At 40.9% G+C, this 22,671-nt stretch overlaps 1 protein-coding gene across 5 annotated transcripts in view; it reads left to right on the top strand.

Annotated features, from left to right (window-relative positions):
• Gpm6b (glycoprotein M6B) overlaps positions 1-22,671 on the top strand; it is a 162,867-nt gene that overhangs the window by 107,742 nt on the left and 32,454 nt on the right. For 2 of the 5 annotated variants that reach the window (XM_077106906.1, XM_077106903.1), the window contains exons 1-2: positions 11,674-11,927; positions 20,408-20,527. The exons of 1 other annotated variant lie outside the window; for it this stretch is intronic. In XM_077106906.1, coding sequence (XP_076963021.1) covers positions 11,867-11,927; positions 20,408-20,527 — 181 coding nt within the window. In that variant the 5' untranslated portion in view covers positions 11,674-11,866. Of the gene's footprint in view, positions 1-11,673; positions 11,928-20,407; positions 20,528-22,671 lie in introns of those variants that run through there. 2 more of the 5 variants (XM_077106907.1, XM_077106904.1) reach the window with 1 other exon arrangement.

Raw genomic sequence — 22,671 nt, 5'->3', positions numbered from 1 at the left:
GCTTTGGCCTCTTGAGTCACTGGTATTACAAGCGTGTGCACCTGGCTTGGTTGTATTTCAAGATATGAGTACATTTTCTCTCTCTCTCTCTCTCTCTCTCTCTCTCTCTCTCAATGCTATTTTATTTATTTATTTTTATGTGGCACTGAGGATCTAACCCAGGGCCTCCTAGGTGCTGAGCCACAATCCCCCCACCCCAACCCCCCCACCGAGTAAATTCTCTTAACACTCCCTCCCTTGGCTTGCTGATGAGTAATAAAGAACTGAAAGAATAAAAGAATTCTGGGCTGTCCTGTCTTTCCTTCTATAGTGTCTTTTTCAGCATAAGTGGTTGGCCAAGTTATAGGGAAGCAATTTGAGTAAGAAAGGATGTGTTAGTTTTCCTTGGGCATCCATGCCTTAAAACTCCATTACCTTCTTTCTTCATTCAAAGCATGTTGTGGTTTGAACAGAAAGTGTTACCTTCTCAGACGGCTGGCGCCAGTACCTATTCGGTCCTGGACGTTCCATGCTTCCGTTGTACTGACTTTGAATCTAACCGAACTCCCTGTGTGTCATGGGCCCATCAGAATTCTGGACTAATGGGCCATTGTGAATGTGATATGCAAATGGGGTGACAAGGAACACATCGCTCCTCTGCCTGGCATGGATGAAAACCCTGGCTTTCATCCCCAGCACTGCTCCAAAAAACAAAACAAGACAAAATAAAATAAAAAAAAGATGACCATGTTTGGAGGAGAAAATAATGAGTGGTGGCATAGCTGTTCTGAGTGTCGTTGGTGACCTACCTCCACTCAAGTGTGTGCTGCATTGCTCCATTGGACATTATGTGCAAAACACAAGTTCAAAGTGAAATTACTAGAAATTTCAGGACAATGGCATCAGAGTATTCGGCCCACGCTTGAGTTTGAGGGCAGAGATCTGTATACGTTGCATGTCCGTGAAGCTGGACCTTGCTCGTGTGGTTCTATGACATGAAGAATTGTAATTTTAAAACATTAGAGGCAAATCTCATTTGGTCTTGAGTGCCTGTAGGTATTAGCAATGCCCTTCAGATTCCAGAAGCCAGTTTCATCCATGTTTTAAAGAGTAGTTAAGTATCCTTGGAGGCACATCTTTTTAAAATCCCATTGCTTTATCCATCTCAGTTCCATTTATTTCTTTGCATCTAAGACTTCACATCCAAGCTAGCTGTCCTCAGGGAGGGCTTTGGGATGTATTGAGGATAGACACACAAAGGTCTGGGGCTGGGAAGCGATGGGGGTAGGAAATGCCCTTACAAATCCAGTCAGGCCATGCAGGGGCACAGAAGTAAGCCCCTCAGGGACAGAAAAAGATCTGGAAGGATGTAAAATTAGCTAGTCGTCCTTCTAGCCACCTCTCCCTTGGACCTGTATTTTATGGTGGGAGCATGAAGAACTTCCAGAACAGAAACAGCATTTTGTCAGTACCATGTAGGAGGTGTCGTGCTGAGACTCTGCAATATTTCACTTGTGCTTGCTAACAATAGCCTGCTGGGGGAAGTTCTCTTATGAGTCCTCTGTCAGTTGATGATGAAGCCACAGCTCAGAAAGGTCAAGTGGAATGGTAAGGTTGCTCAGAACTGGGCTGGAAGGGATGGTAGGTGAACATGAGGGTGTGATATTCTTACCCAGCTGGGGAGGTGTGCAGCCTTAATCCCCCAGAGGTTGTAGGGAGAGTGTCAGATGACCATACTTTGCGGGTAAAGTAATGAATGTTGGGATGGCTGTTCTGGGTGAGTCATTGGTGATATGGACTCTGAGTTTGACAGGTCATGGCTGCTAGCCAGGCCCAATCCTTGCAACCTGGGAGGCTGGGGCAGAGGGATTGCAAGTTCAAAGTCAGCATTAGCAACTTAGTGAGGCCCTAAAAAAGCTTAGGGAGACCCTGTCTCAGAATAAACTATAAAAAGGGCTGGGGATGTGGCTCTGTGGTTAAGCACCGCTGGGTTCAATTCCTGGTACCCAAAACAAAACAAAACCCAGAACAGTTGATGGCTGCTGATCACCTTGTCACCTCACGTAGCTAGCTTTGGCTCCTGTACGGTGGTTTCGTGACTCCTAAGTTCCCAGCTTTAGCATCCAGTGGCCAAGGTTCAGCTCTGACTCTGACAAGCTGCATGACCTTGGCCAGGTTCCTTGGACTCTCTCTTGGTTTTTCCATTCATGCAAGGGGGATAATGAGGCCCATCTCTCAGTACTGTCATGGAGGCAAAAATATGAAAGAATATTGGATGAAGTTCCACAACATTCTGATGCAGAAGGCACTCTCAGCCCCTGACCATTGGCCTCTATTCCACTTAATGAGCTACTGTCACATCTCACATCTGGATGCTGTGAGTACTCTGGAGACAGCATTGAATCCAGTCACTGGGCCACACATCTAGCCAGCTCCTTTGCTTGATCCCTTGCTGGCATTTAGTTTCCTTGTGACTTGGTGGCAGTTGTGGAGGTATATATATAAGGTTTGGGAAAATACAACTGGCCTTTCCATTGCTCAGATCAGTGTGAAGAGACCACCGTCAGAGGGATCCAGGGCCTGCCAGAGAGAACACCTTCCCCGGTAGCCCAACAGAGAAAAACTCGTTAATCTGTACTTTTTTTTTTTTTTTTTTTTTTGTACCAGGGATTGAACTCAGGGGCACTCAACCACTGAGCCACATCCCCAGTCCTATTTTGTATTTTATTTAGAGACAGGGTCTCACTGAGTTGCTTAGCGCCTTGCCATTGCTAAGGCTGGCTTTGAACTCTTGATCCTTCTGTCTCAGTCTCTGAAGCCACTGGGATTACAGGCCACTGTGCCCGGCTAATTTGTACCTTGACTTGACTCTTTCAGGGAAAGATGACGATGACGGCAGCCTCTGCGTGTAGAGGGCAGGGAGCCAGCTTCAATGGCGTAGTGGCAACAAGGAGTTTTCTTGATGTGCCCTGAATTCTTAAAGGGATCTTTAAGGGTTGTAAAGAGATCACTTCATCTTTAGTCCTACCCTGCTGGTCATATCCCCTCATTTTTCAACTTCTGAGGTTTTACAGCAGGGACATCTTGTGATTTACCCTTGAATTTGAAAACATCTGTCTTCCTTTGGCAAAGCAGGCCTTGAGGGCACACTGTTGAAGGTTAGGGTTGGTCCAAGTTGCTTTCTCCAATCTGAGTGGGATCCAGGTGTCTTTCCAGTGGAAAGAGATGACATTTACAGAGGGTGACACTGATCATGGAGAGACACAGGGGAGTTAGACCACTATGAAGACACAAGAGTGGAATTCCCCTGGGAGCCTTGCTAAAGGAGATGGGCTTAGACCTGTGCCTGTGCCTCAGGAGGAACAGCTGAGGCTGGGAAGGCACTATGAGTGAGGTTTTGGGCAGGTGACATAAGGAGAGTCCCCAGCAGTGCACCTCAGTTTCCCCCAACTTTGTACGCAAGACATCAACTCTCTGGGTAGGAGAACACTCCAGGCTCTGTGGTTTTGGGTGACAAACCACTGTGGAGACATGACTCGGATCCCAGTAGCTGTGGTTCAAAGCTAACAAAGAGAGGTTTGGAAGACCTGCCCTTGTTCATATCAACCTGGTGCATGCTGGGAAAACGACTTAATTGGGAGCCTTGGCAGGAAGAGCTTATTGATAGTGTTCTACTCTTAATGAGAGAATCTGAGTTCCCCATGGGCTGTGATAATTAATCAGGAAGATTGTTGTCGGTAGATGAGCTGTCTGTCTCCTGACCTATGCCTTGTGTACGCAGAAAGGAATGGAAACTTCCTTTCTTTATCAAAACCACTTAAAAAAAAATCATCTGGTCCTCATTTCTCTGGTTTTGTTTGAGTCTGGTTCTGTCATGTTAGGGTTCATTCCCAATATGATGACACATAGAGGAAGGGCATTGTCTTGCTCATCCCCTGGGGTCGCTGATCCCCTGAAAATTCTACCTCATTTAAGTCCCCATGCAACCCAGACTCAGGGCAAGCTGTGTACCTTACTAAGATAAAAAATAGTCAAGTGTGGTGGTGACACATACCTAGTCCTAGTGTGTGGTTTAGATGTGAGGTGTCCCCCAAAAGCTCATGTGTGAGACAGTGCAAGAAAGTTTAGAAGTGAAATGATTGAGTTATGAGAGTTTTAACCAAATTAGTGGATTAATGCACTGATGGATAACTGGGTGGTAACTGTAGGCAGATAGGGTATGACTGGAAGAGGTGGATCATTGGGAGTGTGCCTTTGGGGTATATATTTTGTCCCTGGAGTAGAGCTGCCTCTGTTTTCTGGTGCCATATTCTGAGCTATTGACCTCCCCCATGGCCTTCCACCATGATGTTCTGCCTCACCTCAGGCCCAGAGTCAAACATCTGTGGTCTGAGACTTCTGAAACCATGAGCCCCAAATACACTTTTACTCCTCTAAAATTGTTCATGTCAGGTCTTTTGGTTGCAGCAATGAAAAACTAACTAAAATACCCAGTGATTTAGGAGGCTAAGGCAGGAGGATCACAAGTTCAAGGCTAGCCTCTGCAACTTAGACCCTGTCTCAAAATAAAAGGGTAGGGATGTAGCTGAGTGGTATGCCATTCCTGGGTTCAAACCCCAGAATGCCTCCCTCCAAAAAAGAAAACACCAGAGCAAGCATCATATTCCCATATGTCATCCTTAAAAATGGGGTTGATAATCCCTCTCTCTTTGACTGTGATGTAGACCCAACCAAGTAATAAGAGCATCCTTCTCTGTGCAGGACAGGTTATGCTTTTAACCTGCCCATCACCACCTCTTCTAAGGTGTAATTTTTTTTTTTTTTTTTAAATATTTATTTTTTAGTTCTCGGCGGACACAACATCTTTGTTTGTATGTGGTGCTGAGGATCGAACCCGTGCCGCACGCATGCCAGGCGAGCGCGCTACCACTTGAGCCACATTCCCAGCCGCCTAAGGTGTAATTTTTAAAATGGTGGAGTCCAAATAGATTTTCCTTTTCCATTTTCTCTTTCCATTTTCATATCAGAGGGGGAAGTATCCCCTCCTGCCACCCGCTGCTGGCCGTCTGCCTCTCCTGTGATCTCAACTTATCATTTATCCACCCCCACTCGCATCTTAAATCTTTCTTTCAATCACTGCCGCCTTTTCAGCATAGAACACTTGGGGGACTTTTCTTGACTGGCTTCTTCCTTTATCTGCCTGCATCTTTCCCTCGCCTTCTCACTCCCACATTTCTTTAGAAAGTGGGCCGCCCTTGCTTCCTCTTCTTCACTTCCCAGCCCTTTCGTAGCCCCTCTATAAATTGGTTTCCATTCCAGTCTCAGTGCTGATGCTGGCAAGCAAATTGGAATTTTCCATTTCAGTGGTCTTTGCCAAGTCCTCGCCTTCTGGCTGCCTTGACTGTGGAACACCCCCTCCTTCTTAAAATTCCCTCCTCCTCTGTGACAGGGCCCTCTCCTGGATCTTCTCCAACATCCTCTACATCCTTTGAGGGTGGTTCTTCCCCCTAAATTAGGTGACACCTGCAAGGTTTTCTTCTCGGCACCTTTTCCCTTGGCTTCACACCTGCTCCCACGATAGCTGGTTTCTTTCTGCTGATAACGCCCAAGTCTTCATTTCCAAACTCGGCCCAGATGGAGCAGCTGCACAGCCATGGCCCACGTGGCTTCTAGCTTCCAAATGTGATAGTCTTTCTCTCTCTCCCCACCTGGTGTGGGCTGAATTGTGTCCCCACTCCCCACCCCAAATATGTTGAAATCCTAACCTCCAGAGCCTCTGAATGTGCCCTTATTTGGAAAGGGTCTCTGTAGACTTAATCAAGATGAGATGAGGCCATATCTGGTTAGGTAGAGGCTAGTCCAATATGACTGGTGTCCTTATGAGAAGACTCACAGAGACACACAAGGGGAAAAGCAGACGATGCCACAGAGGTTGGAGTGATGTATCTATAAACCAAAGACTCTGCAGGATTGCTGAGTGTGCCCCAAAGCTGGAAGAGAGAGGTAAGGGAGGATCCTCTCCCAGGTGCCATCAGAGAAAACATGCCTCTGCCCCCACGTTGGTTTTGGACCTCCAGAACTGTAAGAGAATAATTTCTGTTGTTTGTTTGTTTTTTGGTTCCAGGGATTAAACTCGGGGGCTATTAACCACTGAGCCACATCCCAGCCCTTTTTTATATTTTATTTAGAGACGGGTCTCACTAAGTTAGCATCTGGCTAAGTTGCTGAGGCTGACTTTGAACTTGCGATCCTCCTGCCTCAGCCTCCTGAGCTGCAGGGATTACAGGCCTACACCACCACGCCCGGCTACATCTGTCATCAAATTTAGGCTACTTTGTCACATCAACCCTAGGAAACCCGGACATCACTGAATCTTATGTTCCCTGTGGCACTCATTATCCTTTTAGGGAATCCACCTCGCCTCAATGCTTGGTGTTTCATTTCTGCCCCAGCTGGGGGTAGAGTCTCCACTTCATCCTCAGTCAAGAGCAGTTACCCTGACTCTGGCCTCTCTGGTCTCTTATCCATCCATCAAACTGCCCTCTTATATAATTTTCCTAAAGTCTCTCTGAGTGTGTCTCTGTCACCACAGCACATGTTTTGTGAGTGCCTGTCACCTACAGCAATTGGTATCACCTAGGAAAATCTTGAAGTCCTTGTGCCCACCACATGCCTGTCAAATCAGAATCTTTGGATGTGGGGCCCTGGCATCAGCATTGCCCAGACTTTGCAGATGATTGTGGGGGTACAGTAAAGGCTTGAGGACCACCGACTGGGAGGATTCCACAATAGTCAAAGGAAATGTAGGGAAGAAAAAAGAGAGATTTAAGGCAGTCATTCTCAACTGGTGATTTTACCCAGACATTTGGCAATGAGCATCTAGCATCTAGTGAGTAGAGGCCAGGGATGTTCCTAAAACACCCACAATATCCAGGACAGTCCCCTTAGCAAAGAAAAAACCAGCCCCAAGTATCACTGGTGCTGACATTGAGCAAGCTTGATATAATAGACAGGAAGGAAGCAACAACACTGACTTTTGAGACAGATGTGTCCACACTGAGCTGAGTGATGTGGTGCACACTTATAATCCCAGTGACTTGGGAGGCTGAGGCAGGAGAATTGCAAGTTCAAGGCCGTCCTCAGCAACTTAGTGAGACCGTGTCTCTAAATAAAAAATGAAAAGGGCTGGGGATGTGGCTCAGTGGTAAAGCATCCCTGGGTTAAATCTCCAGGACTCTCCCCACCACACACACATACATAAAGAAAGATGTGTCTGCACTAGTGAAAATGTCAGGCCTCCTCTGGCCACAGTGCCACCTGTGCTGTGCTCATACTTCAGCTCGGTATATTGAAACTTTCTGGCCATAACTGTTTCCATCAGTGAAGCCTCAGCCTGCTCCTGCCCAACTTATTCTCTTGCTTTTCTTTTGGAAATTAATTTGTTTCTCTCCCCCCTAGGAGAAGGAGGCTTATCACACCTCAAGTTGGCTTTTGCCAAGCTGTTTTCATAGCTCCTTGGAGCTCCTAATGAGGCACTGTCTGTCATTAAATAAACAGTCAATTAGATTGGGAAGAAACTGGCCTGAAAGAGGCTTTTCATGCGCTCATAGCTATTGACATTAGTCAGCTTTGCGACAGTGGCCTGCCTGGGAACCACCTCTACCATTAAAAAGAACAGTAATGAGGATGGCTTATACTTCCAGAGCATGCCAATCGGAGTGTTCATATACATCATTTGGTTTGATTTGTCATGTCAGCTGTTAGCTGTATGTGGTGTCACTTTGTGCAAAGGAAAGTATAGTAATATACAGGAGGAAGGGCATCAGGATAGTGAATAAGAACAGGGAGGAATCGGAAGGCTTTTTTCAAAGACCCACATTAGATGAAAAATTAGAAACTTAATTCTGCTAATGGAGGACAAAGGCTTTGCCAAATTGATAACGCTTTGGGAAAATCTAGTTATGCAAGGATGCAATTCTAGGTGAACATATACGGACTTTCTGGCTCTATTCTGTATGTTTTAGTTTTTTTTAAAAAAATTATGTGACCTTTTAAACAACACAGAATTATCATTTTAGCTATTTCTACTTTACATGAAGTATGTTTTCTCCCTTAAATGTACTACATAAGAATTCTCGCTATATTTTAATTTTGTTCTCACTAAATAGAAGGCCCAGATATTTATTACTAGAACACATCCTGGATTTTATCATGGGAAGTAATGTGAAAATAAGAGCCACTTGAATGAATTTGAAATTATCTTAAAAAGAAATTTTTGTTAAGTGGCTCTGGGTATTGATTTCCTTGGAGGGACAATGAGGAAGGATTATGCCAGAGCATACTTCACATTATACAAATGTTCCATGAAACAGGAAAATTGCAGAGGAATTAGTAGCCAGAAGGAATTTTAAAACATGCTTTCTTAGTGATGAATGATTATTCACTGAGGAGTCATTCTGAGGACATAAGGAACCTAAAATATGATTTAGAAAGTTGTAAAAAAAAAAAAAATAATAATAATAATAAATAAAAATAAGCATTCCTTTTTTTCCCCTAGTACTAGGGATTGAACTCAGGGGCACTTTACCACTGAGCCACATCTCCAGTCCCCCCCCTTTTTAAACATTTTTTATTTTGAGACAGGGTCTTGCTAATTTGCTTTGGGCTTTGTCAAGTATCTAAGACTGGCCTTGAACTTATAATCCTCCTGCCTCAGCTTCCCAAATCGATGGGATTACAGGCATGTACCATCCACCTGGAAAGAAAATGGGCATTTGAAAAAAATCTTTGTTAGCTATGTGGCTGGAATAATCTGTAGGAAGATCATTGTGCAACTTGAGTTCTGTTGGCTGAACAGTCAGTTATATAGCACAGAATGACTTCTTGATTTTTAGCATTCAGTAGGTACTTTATGAATCCTCCTCTGCTCATTTGTCACTGTGGTGATACCACAGCACTTGTAGCAGGTAGGATCACCTTGGCTTAGGAGAGTTCTATGTGTCCCATTAGCCTTGGGTTGAATCTAATATATCCATTTTGTGTTAATCTTTCTTAGCCTTTGATTTTCAGAAGTATTCTTGCTGTCTTTTAGTATGGGCCCCAAAGAAATATTTTCAGCTCTGAGAGAGATTTCCCCTCCTATTTGTTCTGTATATCTGGCTTTTCTGGCCAAAGATGGATGCATACCTCAAAAATACCATAAACATGTACTCCATTTTCAATGTTGTTGACAATTTTTCTTCTTTACTGATTCAAATGGATTATCATAAACATCAGTGAGACATTTGAGGCTGCTTATGAAGTGGTACAATGGTACTTTCTAGAATTGTCATACATCATTGTCCTAATGACAGTGATGAAGTTGTAAATAAGGTCAGAGTGGTGAATTGTTCATATACCTACAGTTTTTCAGAGTGAAGTAACCGAAGGCATCTACTGGAGGGTTTGTGAATATTTTGTCTAATATCTTTGATTTCTGTCACTATGATACAGAACTAAGTTGTCCTTAAAATAAGAATATCTTTTCTATTCTGCCTTTACACTTGTATCATTATTAAAATAATATTCCCAACAGTGTGAAGTATCCTGAATCTGGGGCCCCAGCTATTGGGGAGGTGGAGGCAGGAGGATCATTTGAGCCCAGGGATTTAAAATACTCTAAAGTGATGGCCAAAAAAATTATTCTACTCTGCCAGTTCCAGAATTGAATGACTTTGTTAGACATTTTAAAGAAAAACCAATAGCATAGCTAATCACAATTCTCCTCTTTTGTGCCAAATTGAATTTTACTTTGGTTTTAATTTTCATTTTAAATACTGAAAGGAACAAGCCTGTCACATACCAGCACCTGTCACCTTTTTGTCTGAATGGGTCTACGTGTTCTTTGCAAGACATGATTAAAACTTTCCCATTAAGACACATCAGAGGTTTTTTTTTTTTTTTTTTTTTTTTTTTGGTTTTTTCTTTCTTTTTTAATCACAAAAGAATCATTTTTATCTAAAGTCTGCAGCTTTAGGCTGCTGTGTGTCTCACTCCCCTCACCAGAAGACAAAATTGGCTGGGGCCATACTGAAGGGAATAGTTGATTGGGGGTGTGATCTTCTAGGACAATGATTAAAATGAAAAGTGAGATGTAAAATTAGTATCCAAACAGGCTTAACTGGTTTTCAAAATCTTCTCTTATTTAACAAGACAGAGGTATTGAATATAAGAAGGTTTGGGGGATTATCTAAAACCAAAGTATTCAAAGATCAGGTTGTTAAAGGATTTGGATTCAAGATCTTGCACATTTTTTAAAGGTGTTAAACAATAAACCTTCAAAACTTGGGAGAGCGTTTTAGGAGAGGGAGTCTCCAACCTGTTTCATATATGTTCCCAAGATGGGTGTTGAGCCCAATCAGCTAATAGATTCTCTTTGCTCAGGGAATCCTTCACCCTGTAGTTATCAGTGGTCATCTTTGTATTTGAGTTGAGTTAAAGTTTTTAATAGGGATAAAGAAGGTAGAGGTGGGCAAGCCAAAATGCATTTTTAAAATGGGGCAGAACCAGGTGCCGTAGCCCACATCTGTAATCCCAGTAACTTGGGAGGCTGAGGCAGGAGGATCACAAGTTTGAGGCCAACTTTAATAGTGTAGCGAGACCCTGTCTCAAAATGAAAAAATAAAAAGGGCTGGGGATGTATAAAGAACATCTGGATTCAATCCCCAGTATCAACAAACAAACAAACAAAAAACCCCATGATTGGTACAATAGCCTTTATGCCAAATATTTAGAATGCTTTTGAAAATGCCGTTTTGATTTTGAGTGAGGAGTTTTAATGAATAAATCACCATATGGAAATAATCACATCCAATTTAAAAAATGAATTTTCATGTCAAGAAACCACCAAAATGTCGGCTAGATATACTTATAACATATTATATTTGTTTTTAAATAAGGAAAGTTTACCTTTTTATAAATTTTGACTTGAGTTATTAAAGTTTGCTTTACTGTCACATATATTAACTATAGACAAAGGAGTGAATTCTAATACCAGATTGCTACATTGCTATTGCTAAATCCACGTTTGGGTTTTCTTCTCTCTTGCGTACATTTTCTTTCAGTCGTGTGTGTGTGTGTGTGTGTGTGTGTGTGTGTGTGTGTGTGTGTACACGTACGCACGTGTGTGTGCATTTTTTTTTTTTAAATCAGCCTGTCTATCTAGAGATTCTGTGAAAAAGAAGTATTAAAAAAGCAAATAGAGACTAACGGCATGTCCTTTGAATATGATTTCCCAGGGCTTGGGGATAAATGAAATAAATAAAACTGTGATGCACCAGAAAGGGGTGGCATGGGAAAAAAGCCTGGTGATTCTGGGAAGACGCGCATTTTCCTAAGACTGCATATATTGTGGCCGACCAACTAAATCACGTGGTGGGAGGGGGCTCTTTTCTTTCTCTTCCACATCCCTTCCTCTGATGTCACAAATCTGTTCTTTCCTGGGAGAATTAATTAGTATTCATTGGGTGCAGTTGGCAAGAAGAAGGGGAGGGAGCGATCTTAAGACAGCAAGGAGGAAGAGCTGTGGGGGAGCAGGTCCTTCCCCTGGGAGCCACACAGAGCGGAGGCACAGTCTCGGGTGCAGAATGGTTGTTTTATAACTGGGATCCTCGGTGACGTATGGCTGCCTGTTCCTTGGCAGCTGTCTTTATGGACCAGTAGGCAGAGCGAAATTGACGCTGACAAGACTTTTGCATCTTGGAAGGGACTGTAATCTACTGTAGTGAAGAACAGAGCCTTTCAATCAGGCGGGTGTAAATAAGAGACGGAGGGGAGTCCAAAGAAAAGGAAGAGGAGGAAAAAAAAGTGTGTGTTGGGGGAGCAGGGAAAAGCATTTTTGGTGGATGGTATGAAGCCAGCCATGGAAACTGCAGCCGAGGAAAATACTGAACAAAGCCAAGAGAGAAAAGGTACCCAGTGCTCCGACAATAGCCGGTTTTAAAGCTTTTCACTGAGGGTGCTTGAAAAGGGGTTAGCCGGGTTTTGTCTCTTAAATGGCTCTGAAACAATCCCTATGGCATGATCTTGTTTGCAGGGTGGTGTTTTCCTGAGGGCTGATGTTAGATGAAGAGAGCAGCCTCTCTTTAGTCCGTTCCTGTTGCACATCTTCCTATGGAATGTGCTGTTTCATAGAAGGATGTCCATAGTTTGTCACCAAGGGGAGTTGAATATGGGAAACTGTCTTTATTATTAATGTAATTAATCACAATTTAGCTTTTACGTTGTGCATGTTATATTTCAGGGACACTGAATGTGTTATTTTCTGCCAGTGCCAAGACGGAACTGGAGGGGCATGCATGCTAATTACACTTTGGTTCCACTAATATAGTAGTGATTTAGACATACCTTCATTTACTTATTCTAGTGTGATTGCTCTTTCTGTGTATCAAGCCCCAACTATGGCCCGTAATGATCATTTACAGTTGGAGCTTCGGAGAGGGCATAGCTCTGTTGCCTAGTACTGATAGAACAGAGGGGTCTTTTGCTACTTATGACTTAAAGATTTGAGGGAGGAAAATTGATGAAAGGTCCTGTTCCCTGAAGGAAATCTTAGACCATGTCACAATTTTGATATCCAGAATAGCTTTTTGAGAAATCAGTATTGTTGCAGTATGAAAACGACAGAAAATAGAAGCTGAAATTAATCTCTTTTCCTAAATAATGACCGATGTCAAGTTTGATGCCTCATGGAATCAGCTCAGCCCCTGTTAGGTTAATGGCATCTCACTGCATTGTAAGTGATCTCCCTCACTCAAAGTCATGGACTGTCAAAATCGCACAAAAACATGTTCTATATCCGCAGTGGCTCTGATGTTAAAAGCTACCATGCTAAGGTTATTTCGCTCAACGGCCCTTGCGCTCAATGACAGTCACTAAACTGTAGTAATTCTCCAGAATAGGGGCACAACTATGTTTTTCTTATGCCTATATAGGTTGAACCATATGAAATTCCTGATGGTCAACCATTTTAAACCTACAAAAACTGGTGACTATATGTAATTCCACTTAGCATGCTGGGGTAAAGGCAGCTTGTTTTTATGCAGAATTTCTTCTGTGCACATTAACATTTTTATCCTGAACAGACCAATTTCATTTTAAAAATAAAGTATGATAATACACATAACATAAAATTTCCCATTTTAACCATGCAAGAATATAATCCAGTGGCTTTAGGCAAATAGCAATCTAATTTTAAAGTTGTTAGTTTGGTTCAATCCTTGTGTCAGACCGACCTCCCTCCAACAAAAACCCACCCTGTCTTCTCTTGTATGTGCCTCTTTTTTTTTTTTTTCCCTTTTCTCTAATCTACTTTAATGACTGAATAGTGATAAGAAAAACTCTTGGGAATATTTCTCACGCTGAGGAAGTGAGATAAAAGTTTAAAGATTCATTTCCATTATTAGAGACCATAATTAGAGACATGATTGCATGTTTGAGAGGTGTAAGATCCTAACAGCATCATCCTGAGGAATTCTATCACCGTTTATAGCATTTTTTCTAAAGCAAGTGATTTTGTTTCATGTGTACTTTTTTTTTTTATTAATATGATGGTCTTCCGTGCCAGATATAAAACGTTTTTTTTTTTTTTTCAAAAGCAAGCAAAGGACATATAACTGATAAAAAATCCTTTCTAAATAATTGTGAATTTCATAATTTAGTCTCACGGATTGCTATTTTATGTCAATTAAATATTAATAACAGGTCTACAGATTGCCACTGCATCCCTGACAAACTGTATGTGAAAATGCATTAGCTGTGGATTTACAGGCAAAATTAGAAGTGGAAAGATCATTGTGGAGGAGCTTTTAAAATTACCAAAATTTATAAACATTAATTGTTTGTTCAATAATTTATTAGCACCAAACGACCAAAAGATAGCATCACATGTATGAAACATACTTAAATAAGGATACAGGCCAGGAAATTTATTTTTACTGATCTGGAGCAACAAGGATTGTGCTTGATCTGGAGACTGGCTTATCTAGTGATCTCCATTTAGATGAACAAGTTCCGATGTTAGCTCCACAAAGTCAAACTCATACAAGTATCTTCATAGTTCCTCAATTTGCTTGTCCATTGTCATTAAGACCCACATAAAATAATAGCCACCGATGGTCATGTGTACTTGTCACTCGAGTATTACAGATTTATTTTTAAGTTTATAAAACAAATGCTTATTTCATTGATGTGAACATTTAAAAATTTGACATCATTACTTATAGAGGGCATTATATAATTCTGGAACTGATAGACCCTCCTCTCTGTGCTTTTCTTTTAAGGCTTTCAGAAAGGATTCTTATTCCTGAGTTTAATTCTATACATTTTGTCACTTCATGCAGTTTTTCATGCTGATATTACCCCTCCCAACACACACACACACACACACACACACACACAATTGTTTTCAATTGTAGGTGACAGGGGCAAAGCCCGTCTCTTAATTTGAGGTATTATTGCCCTACCCAGTAGCTTGTGAATTAATAGCTTTGGATAATTATTATGCTATTAAGAATGTAAATTAAACAGATTTCTAAATTGACCTTAGCTTTTCTAGTTGTCCTTTCCTGGGCAGGAGAACACATCCCAGCTATTGTGATTCACAAACTCCCACAGAGAGAGCTGTTTATTTAAAAACTAAATCAGAATGGCTTTGTTCCTATTTTAGACAAAAATAATCCAAGTCTTCACAAAAGAAAAGCATTTGTGTTTTTGAAATGGTCTCATAGCTTTGCTCACAGAATACTACTAGATGACCAAAATTCACAAAGAGTGTTTAGTATATATTCAGGAATTTTTAAGGAAAGCAAATAGCAGGCTTTCTCAGATGCATTGGTAAAATGCCAAATTGTTACAAATGACGGTTTTTAAATTGAGAGCATTAAATTAAATCAAAGTGTGAGGATTGATTGAGTAAGCAGATTCACTGCAAATGAAATAAGTGGAGGAAATGAATAAGACGGAATCAAAGGAAATAGAACCCGGGATCCAATAATAAAAAGATGGAGAGTTTAGGTTTCCATTTATTTCAGTGGAGTATTACTTGATGTCAATTCATTTGTGAAAACAGATGCATCTGAAATTGCTGGGAGCATGTAATCACTGGGTAGAAAAACAATTGAATCATAACAACTCTGTATGCTCTATTATATGAAAAAAATCTGAGTAGCTGTGATGAAGGTTATTTTTATGACATATAGGAAATTGGATTCTACTGAAATAATTATAGTCAGGCTAGTTCAGTTCTTATGAATCGTTGCTGAAATAAATTCCAGAATCTAGGCATCAAATTAAGTTCCTAACCACATAGCAAGAAAAATGTAGTAAACTGGAAATAATGTTTAATTTAAAATAAATTGCAGGATATAGTCAAGAATAAGAAATGAATTCAAATTGACTTGTTTGTAAAATTAACAGATCCATTTCCATCTTTTTTTGATCAAGTAGATATGATTTTCTACATGTTTTTAAAATTAAAAAAAATGTATACTTTTGACTCTCCTTTTTTTGTTTAGGAGCAAAAGCACTCTTTTAGAACATATGACTTGTATACTGAAAACCAAAGGGGTACATTTAACATGTCACAATATTCTTAACGATCGATGAGTTTTGCATTTTTATTGACATTTTTTAACTTGTATTTATGAATGTGGTACGGAGAAAGTTTTAGATGCACTTTTTCTCTAAGAATTTGCCAAGGTGGACATCTGAAGAGATGGTGTCTGGGGAATAGGCTATAGAGAAAAGTGCCTGGCCAGATGGTGTGAGACACATGTGGTAGGTATGATATGGTGTCATTTGATTCTTCTTCTTCTTTTTTTTTTTTTTTTTTTTTAAGAAAATTTAAATGTGGAGAAAGATCTCAAAGAGCCATTTGGTACATCTGCCACTTTTTACATTATCAGTTCCATAAGCATACTTTTTAAGACTTGGTCATGCTAATTCATTAGAAAAGAGTTCTGGTCTATTTCTGGAAACTTACCTTTTGTCTTCCTTGGAACTGAGTGTCAACCCAAATTAAGATCGTACATTTTAAGATTATGTTTCTTTGTCACTTGGAAGTACAAGTCAATTTAAGGTAAATGATCTTAATAAAATATTTAGTCTTGCTATATTTGAGAACATGCAAAATAGCCCGTGTCTGCATGATGTAAGCTTCCCCTTCCCAGGACTGGTGTTGGATTGTTCCAAAGATACTTCCCTCCTTTTTTCTCCCTTGGACCAAATGCATGCATGTGCACACACCCACACACATGCACACCTGTGCACACGCATATACACACACACATATGAGATGTTTGGCCAGGAGTAGGAGTGGCTATGGGATGAAGAAAGAACAGGACGCACATTGGCTTTTAAGAGAGGGAAGCTACAATTTCAGTTTTGCAAATGTGCTTTGTTGCTCCTCATTTGTTTATTCATTTATTCACTTCATTGTGTTCTCCTTTGAAATGTTATCCCCTGTCCTCTCAGCTTTGTTAGAGGAGTGAAAGTGTGCTAACTCATTTTAGGCACTATCATTAAGAGTGGTACAATTTCAGCTGGGCATGGTGACATACACCTGTAATCCCGGCAATTTGGGAGGCTAAGGCAGGAGGCTCACAAGTTCAAGGCCAGCCTCAGGAACTTAAGAAGACCCTGACTCAAAATAAAAAAGGGCTAGGAATGTGGCCCAGGGGTTAAGCACTCCTGGGTTCAATCCCCATTACCAAAAAAAAAAAAAAAAAAAAAAGTAGTATAATCTCAGGTTCCATAATTTTGTTGGATTGGTGGCAAATAAAATAGGAGACAACAGTGGCATAGAAAATTTTGATTCTTAACCAGCCCAGTGATATTTTTCTTTGGAGAGTGTGTAATAGGAGAAAATAAAATAATATCATACTTTATAGGCTGACTTTATTAGTTATATTAACTGATTTATATAATCAAGTCTTATTATGCTATATTTGGCATCACAAGTCACACTTTTTTCGAAATGTAAAGGACCAGGTAGCAAATACTTACAGCTTTGCAGACCACAGGTCTTTGTCACACCTGTTGAAATCTGCCATTATAGCATGAAAGCAATCATAATATGAAAACAAATTATTGCAATTGTGTTCCAATAAAACTTTTTTTATAAAAACAGATAGCCAGCTGGGGATATAGCTCAGTTGGAAGAGTGCTTGCCTTGCATGCATAAGATCCTGGGTGCAATTCCCAGCATCAAAAAAAAAAACAAAAACCAAAAACCCAGATAGCCATCATTTGCCAACCATTACTATATTCTATATTCTATTGTATTGTTATGGCTTTCTTTTATATTTTAGCTAACAGCTAAAAATGAAGGATGATAAATATAGCTTTGAATGATCAGTGAATATGTTCTCTCTAGGCAGCTTAGTGATTGTCACTTAATTGCTTCTAATAAACAGGAGAAAAAGGAATGCAGCATTGTTTTGCTTTCTTTTCTTTAGTTTCCCATTGTTCATGTCATGCCCAACTTTGGTGATGACCACTCACAGTTGTGTGTCTACATAAACCACCAGCACTCACCACATCCCCAACTTCTGATCTCAAAGGGGGACATTTTGCAGTGTTTCCTCCATAAGGCCTAAACCATTTCCTCATTCTTACCAGATGCCTGGAATGAACAGGGTGTTTTGATATACCCCTGGAGCTGAGGCTTTTTACAATCAGGTAACTCCCTTCTAGGTGTTGGGATCCTGTCCTCAGTATTCAAATATATATTGTGCTCTCTGAAAATTTATAGATAGCCTTATAGTTAATGTTTCAATTTTATCTCAAGTTTATTTTATACTAAGTTTATCTCAGGGGTTGGGGATATAGCTCAGTTGGTAGAGTGCTTGCCTCACATGCACAAGGCTCTAGGTTCAATCCCCAGCACCAAAAAAACAAAAAACAAAAAGTTTATTTCTAAAATGTAAAATCCAAGTGATTTTCTTTTCTTTCCTATTTAAAGATTTGCTGCTGTAAGAAGACCTCTCCAGAAGTATCAGTTCAGGGAATGGGAAAACATCTATGCAGTTGCTGATTCCCATTTGTGCATCTGCTGGGGTAGTTATGTTTGATGAATTAAGTACCTCAGGCGTGGCTGCCAGAAGACACACTGGTGTTAGGAAATCCATGGTTTTCATTGATGTTGCCCAGCAGCTGAATGTCTGCAGACTTCCCTACCCATGTAGAGAGATGAGGGCAGGACAGGGACAGAGCCTCTGAATTGCATGGCCTGGCTAGAGTAGAAGTCTACAGGGTAGGGAACCTGGAGGGCCATTCTGGGTCCATGGGCTCCCAGTGTGTTTCCTTACTTTCAATTAAATATTCATTCAGCTAATAGTTATTAGGCACCTACTGTATGCTGGGTGTGCAGAGATGAAATCTGAAAAAGGAAGATGAGGGACTGGGAGTCTAAATCAGAAATAGAGCACTTCCTAGCATGCATGGGCCTTGGGTTCCATCCCCAGCACCCACTCCCCCCCAAAAAAGAAGAATGAAAATTTTCACATTAAAAGTGACTAAGGTACTTAGAATCCTCTTGTTTGGGGGACCAACATGAAGGGCTCACAGCCACTTTGCTAAGAGGAAATTAGATTGTTCAATGAGGTGATTTGACCTTCTGGTTCTTTCTAGCCTCAAGAGTTCTTTGCTGCAGAGAACATAGCACCTTTGAGAATCTCCTTGAAGGCTGAGGATTATGAGCTTTTATAAACCTGAATTAACATCAGTAGCTGAGGACCAGGGCCATTTCTTTAGGAGGCACAGCACAGCTCACCTCAGCATGGACCTCAGAAAAACACTGCTGCCTCTGGAAAAAGTATAGAACAGCCGCAAATGCACAGGCTCAGGAGGAGGTTGCTGTGGTTTTTTAAAGTGCGCCCTCTGGAGGCTGATCGCCCAGGTGCACACCCAGGCTCCTCCACCCACTGGCCAAATGACCAGTGCCAAATGATCTTTACCTTTTTGTCTCCCTCCATTCTTCATTTATCAAGACAGAATAACAATTTCATAAGGTAGTTGTGATGGGGATAATGGAACAGGAACCATGTGCTCATTAATATGACAACTAGCACATCATAAACACTTTATAAATTATAGCTGTCACCCTCAGCACTGATAACAGAAACAGCAGTAGCCAAAAAGTTTTGTTGTGCAGTTCTGATCTTATTCAAGTCCCTTTTATTTCTCCTTTTAGACAAAGCATTTTTATCTTACTTTGAAGTCAAAAAGGGTCTCTCTAAAGTGTCACCTAGAAAAGTAAGTCTTTGCTTCCCAATCTTAAAATTATTAAGAGTTTTCAGAGAGACAGGAGCGTGGAGTTGGGATTCCATGCAGGCACTGTCAGATTTTCAGTGTACCCTGTCAGGGTGTTTGCTGCTTTGCCTCCCAATGTGGATATTTACTGGGTCTTTATCGGCAGTCATCTAAGGTGCCAAATGGAGCATTAAAACTGCTCTTCTGATGGAATCATTGCCCACATCAGTGCCAGAAGCATTTTTTTAAATCTCTAAATATTTGTGATACCCCAGAGGACATAACCCCTTATCCAGTTTATAGAATTTTCAGACATAAACTGGCCATGGTGACTTGAGTTTGTTAGGGATTTCAAGATTATAATTCAACTGTTACCAGAAGCTTCTTCCATGCCAGGTAAATTGGTAGGTATTTTCTTCTCCATTCCCTAAAAAGTGGGAAACAGTCATATTGACAGAGACCCAAGTCCTCTGGAGGCTAGTTGTCAATACTTGAGTAAGCTCTGACTTGAGCCCCAGACCTGCAGCCCTTTCTTCATACTGAGAAATCATTGAAATAGGATTTAATGCAGAACATTCTAGACTCTGATATTCTGAGCTGAAGGAGAGGTGACACAGAATACCACAAATGTCAGTGGAGGATAGATATTTTATCCAAGATTCAGCAGGCTACTGGGTTATGTGTCAGATTTTTAGGACTGAAACTGGGGACAATTATAGAGAGTGAGCCTATGTTCACCTTTGCTTATGCAGCTGGCAAAAATTATAGTGCTCTTTTGGTTTGAAAAGGAAATAAAACAGAAAGAAAAATTGTGCAAAGTCAAATTTTAACTATAAATAGTGTCTTTTCCAAATGAGCATTTTGAGGGGTGGGTTAGAGGGAGGAGATGGAGACATGAACAAAGAAAAGGAGATTTTGGTGATCTGTATAAATTGAAATTAAAAGACGAAGGAAGCGACTCCAACATTCTTAAATGTATCATGCAGAGTTGTTGAACTGATACTGAAGGATTACATTTCAATAGCATATATTTAAGCTCCCATTTCCTTGAAGTATATGGTAAAAGAATAAATAAAAATGCTGATATAGAATCTTTGCTGGAGATAAGAGACACTGACTCTTTGCCACCTGAAATTGGCAGTGAACAGCAGAGCTGAAATGGAAATTGGCAGGTACCACTGGATGTACCCAGGCTCAAAGAACCACCAGTACCATCCTGTGCCAACCATGGGGGACAGGGCTAGCCCCTTGAGCAGTCCAGGTAAATACAGCCTTGGGGTGAATTCTAATAGCAAGTCAACTGTTCTCTTTACTATGATTTGTAATAGCTCTTTCAGTTTCGTGATATTTTATGTTTTGCTTGATGCATTAATTTGTTGACATGGGCATGGGTGGAATTGGCCCTTTAAAAAATTTTTAATCATTTTTCATTTTCTCTTCCCCTTTCCATTCCACCCCATCTTTCTCTATTTTCTCTCCCTCTTTCCTCACCCCACCTCTTCTTCTCTAAGGGAGCAGTGTACAGTAAGATAGGCCTTGGGGCTAACATAAAATTTTGGATGTCTGAACCAATAATGGGGAAGGGGGACCATATATGTCCACCACTGGGCCTGGAACAGGACCAGGGCAGACAAGGAGCCTTGGATGTAGGAGTTCTGAGCATGCCCCCAATATCTCTTCAACCTGGCTGTTTTGTGTCACCCTCTTTTAACATTGGTCAATGTCTTTGAGAAAGAGAAATCCAAGCATGTGAAATTAGGATTGGATCAGTGTGTGTTCGACTCTCACCAGGTAGGTCCCTTGGATTCAGTTTCCATTTTCCTTGCTCTTGAAGAGCATTGGTGTCTCAGACCACTAGGTACTGCGTCTGGATGAAATCTGATTGGATTTGGGGATCTCGGGGAAGGGAGAATGCTGACCAATATGGGCATCTACCCTTTTGTATTCCCAAAGTTTACATGTGGCAATGTTCAGCTCAGGTGGCGAAAACTCAATGATTTAGCTAACATAGAACTGTAGTTCAAAGTATGTTGGATGTGACATAAAGGGCTGCTGGTGGGTCAGATAAACACAACAGCAGGCTTAAAGTATTGCCATGATTTTTGTGTCACCCATAATGTCATCTCTCCCAAATGGCTGCTTGCTTTGTTAGGAATAAATCAGAAATGGCAGCTTAGCAAGTACAGCTCTGGAAGGAGCAATCCTGAGATACAGTGGAAGATACCTATTGAATGGCAAAGTCATAAAACCCTTTATTTCATAAAACCATCTTTTTTCTTCAAGACCTAGATTGTGGTGTCAGGTTAATGGCCATGAAATCTGACTTTCTGTCTTGGATCTGTTAGATACCGATTCTGTGTGTATCTGTCCACACTGGTTAGAAAAGGTGAACAGAAATGGATCAGGCATCCATTCTCATAGATCTTTTAAAGAATGTAGGGGGTACCAGATATGGTGGTGCATGCCTGTAATCCCAGCAACTAGAGAGACTGAGGCAGGAGGATTACAAGTTTGAGGCAAGCCTCAGTAACTTAGAGAGGCCTGGTCTCAAAAAATAAAAGGGTCTGGGGATGTGGCTCAGTGGTTACGAGCCCCTCGGTTCAATCCCTAGTACAGTAGGAAAAGAAAAGAAAAAAGAAAAGGTTCTGGAATCTTAATTTTAAAAAATTGTCTTTAGACATGATATATCTAATACAATACTGTTCAGTAATAAAAAGGAATGAAGTATTGACCCATGCTGTGACATGGGATAATGTCAAAAATATGCTAAGTAAAAGAAGTCAGACACAATGTTATATGGCTCCATTTGTTTTAAATTTCCAGAACTGGTGAATCCATAGAGACAAAAAATAGATTACTGGTTGCCAGAGACTTAGGAAAGTGGGGAATGGACCACAACTATAGATGGGCACAAGGAATGATGAAGAAGATGTTCTGAAATTAGATTGTAGTGATGTAAATTTACCCGAAACCATTGAGTAGTACATTTAAAACAAGTGAATTTTATGAACATAAATTGTACTCCATGAAGGTATTTTAAAAAGTGCCCCCCCCCAAGCTATTAGACATGTGTAGTTTAAGGTTGGCGGGTATTTGTTAACAAGAAAGCCCCTGTTATCAGAAACTACTGCTTGAGGCAGGAGGGTGGTCATTTTAAGAATAAGTGTTAGGGGCTGGGGCTGGGCTGGGGCTCAGTGGTAGAGCGCTTGCCTAGCATATACAATGCGCTGGGTTTGATCCTCAGCACCACATAAAAACAAATAAATAAATAACGTATTGTGTCCAGCTACTATATATATAAATAAAAGAATAAGTGTTAGATGACAGTTTATGCTGTGTAATACCACCACCAAGGGTTGGATACTGTTTCAAATCCCATCTGGAGAGCCTGAGTCACAGGCTGTT

The sequence above is a fragment of the Callospermophilus lateralis genome, chromosome X (genome assembly GCF_048772815.1).
Source record: "Callospermophilus lateralis isolate mCalLat2 chromosome X, mCalLat2.hap1, whole genome shotgun sequence".
Classification (NCBI taxonomy): domain Eukaryota; kingdom Metazoa; phylum Chordata; class Mammalia; order Rodentia; family Sciuridae; genus Callospermophilus; species Callospermophilus lateralis.
This window is presented reverse-complemented; position numbering and strand designations above follow the sequence as displayed.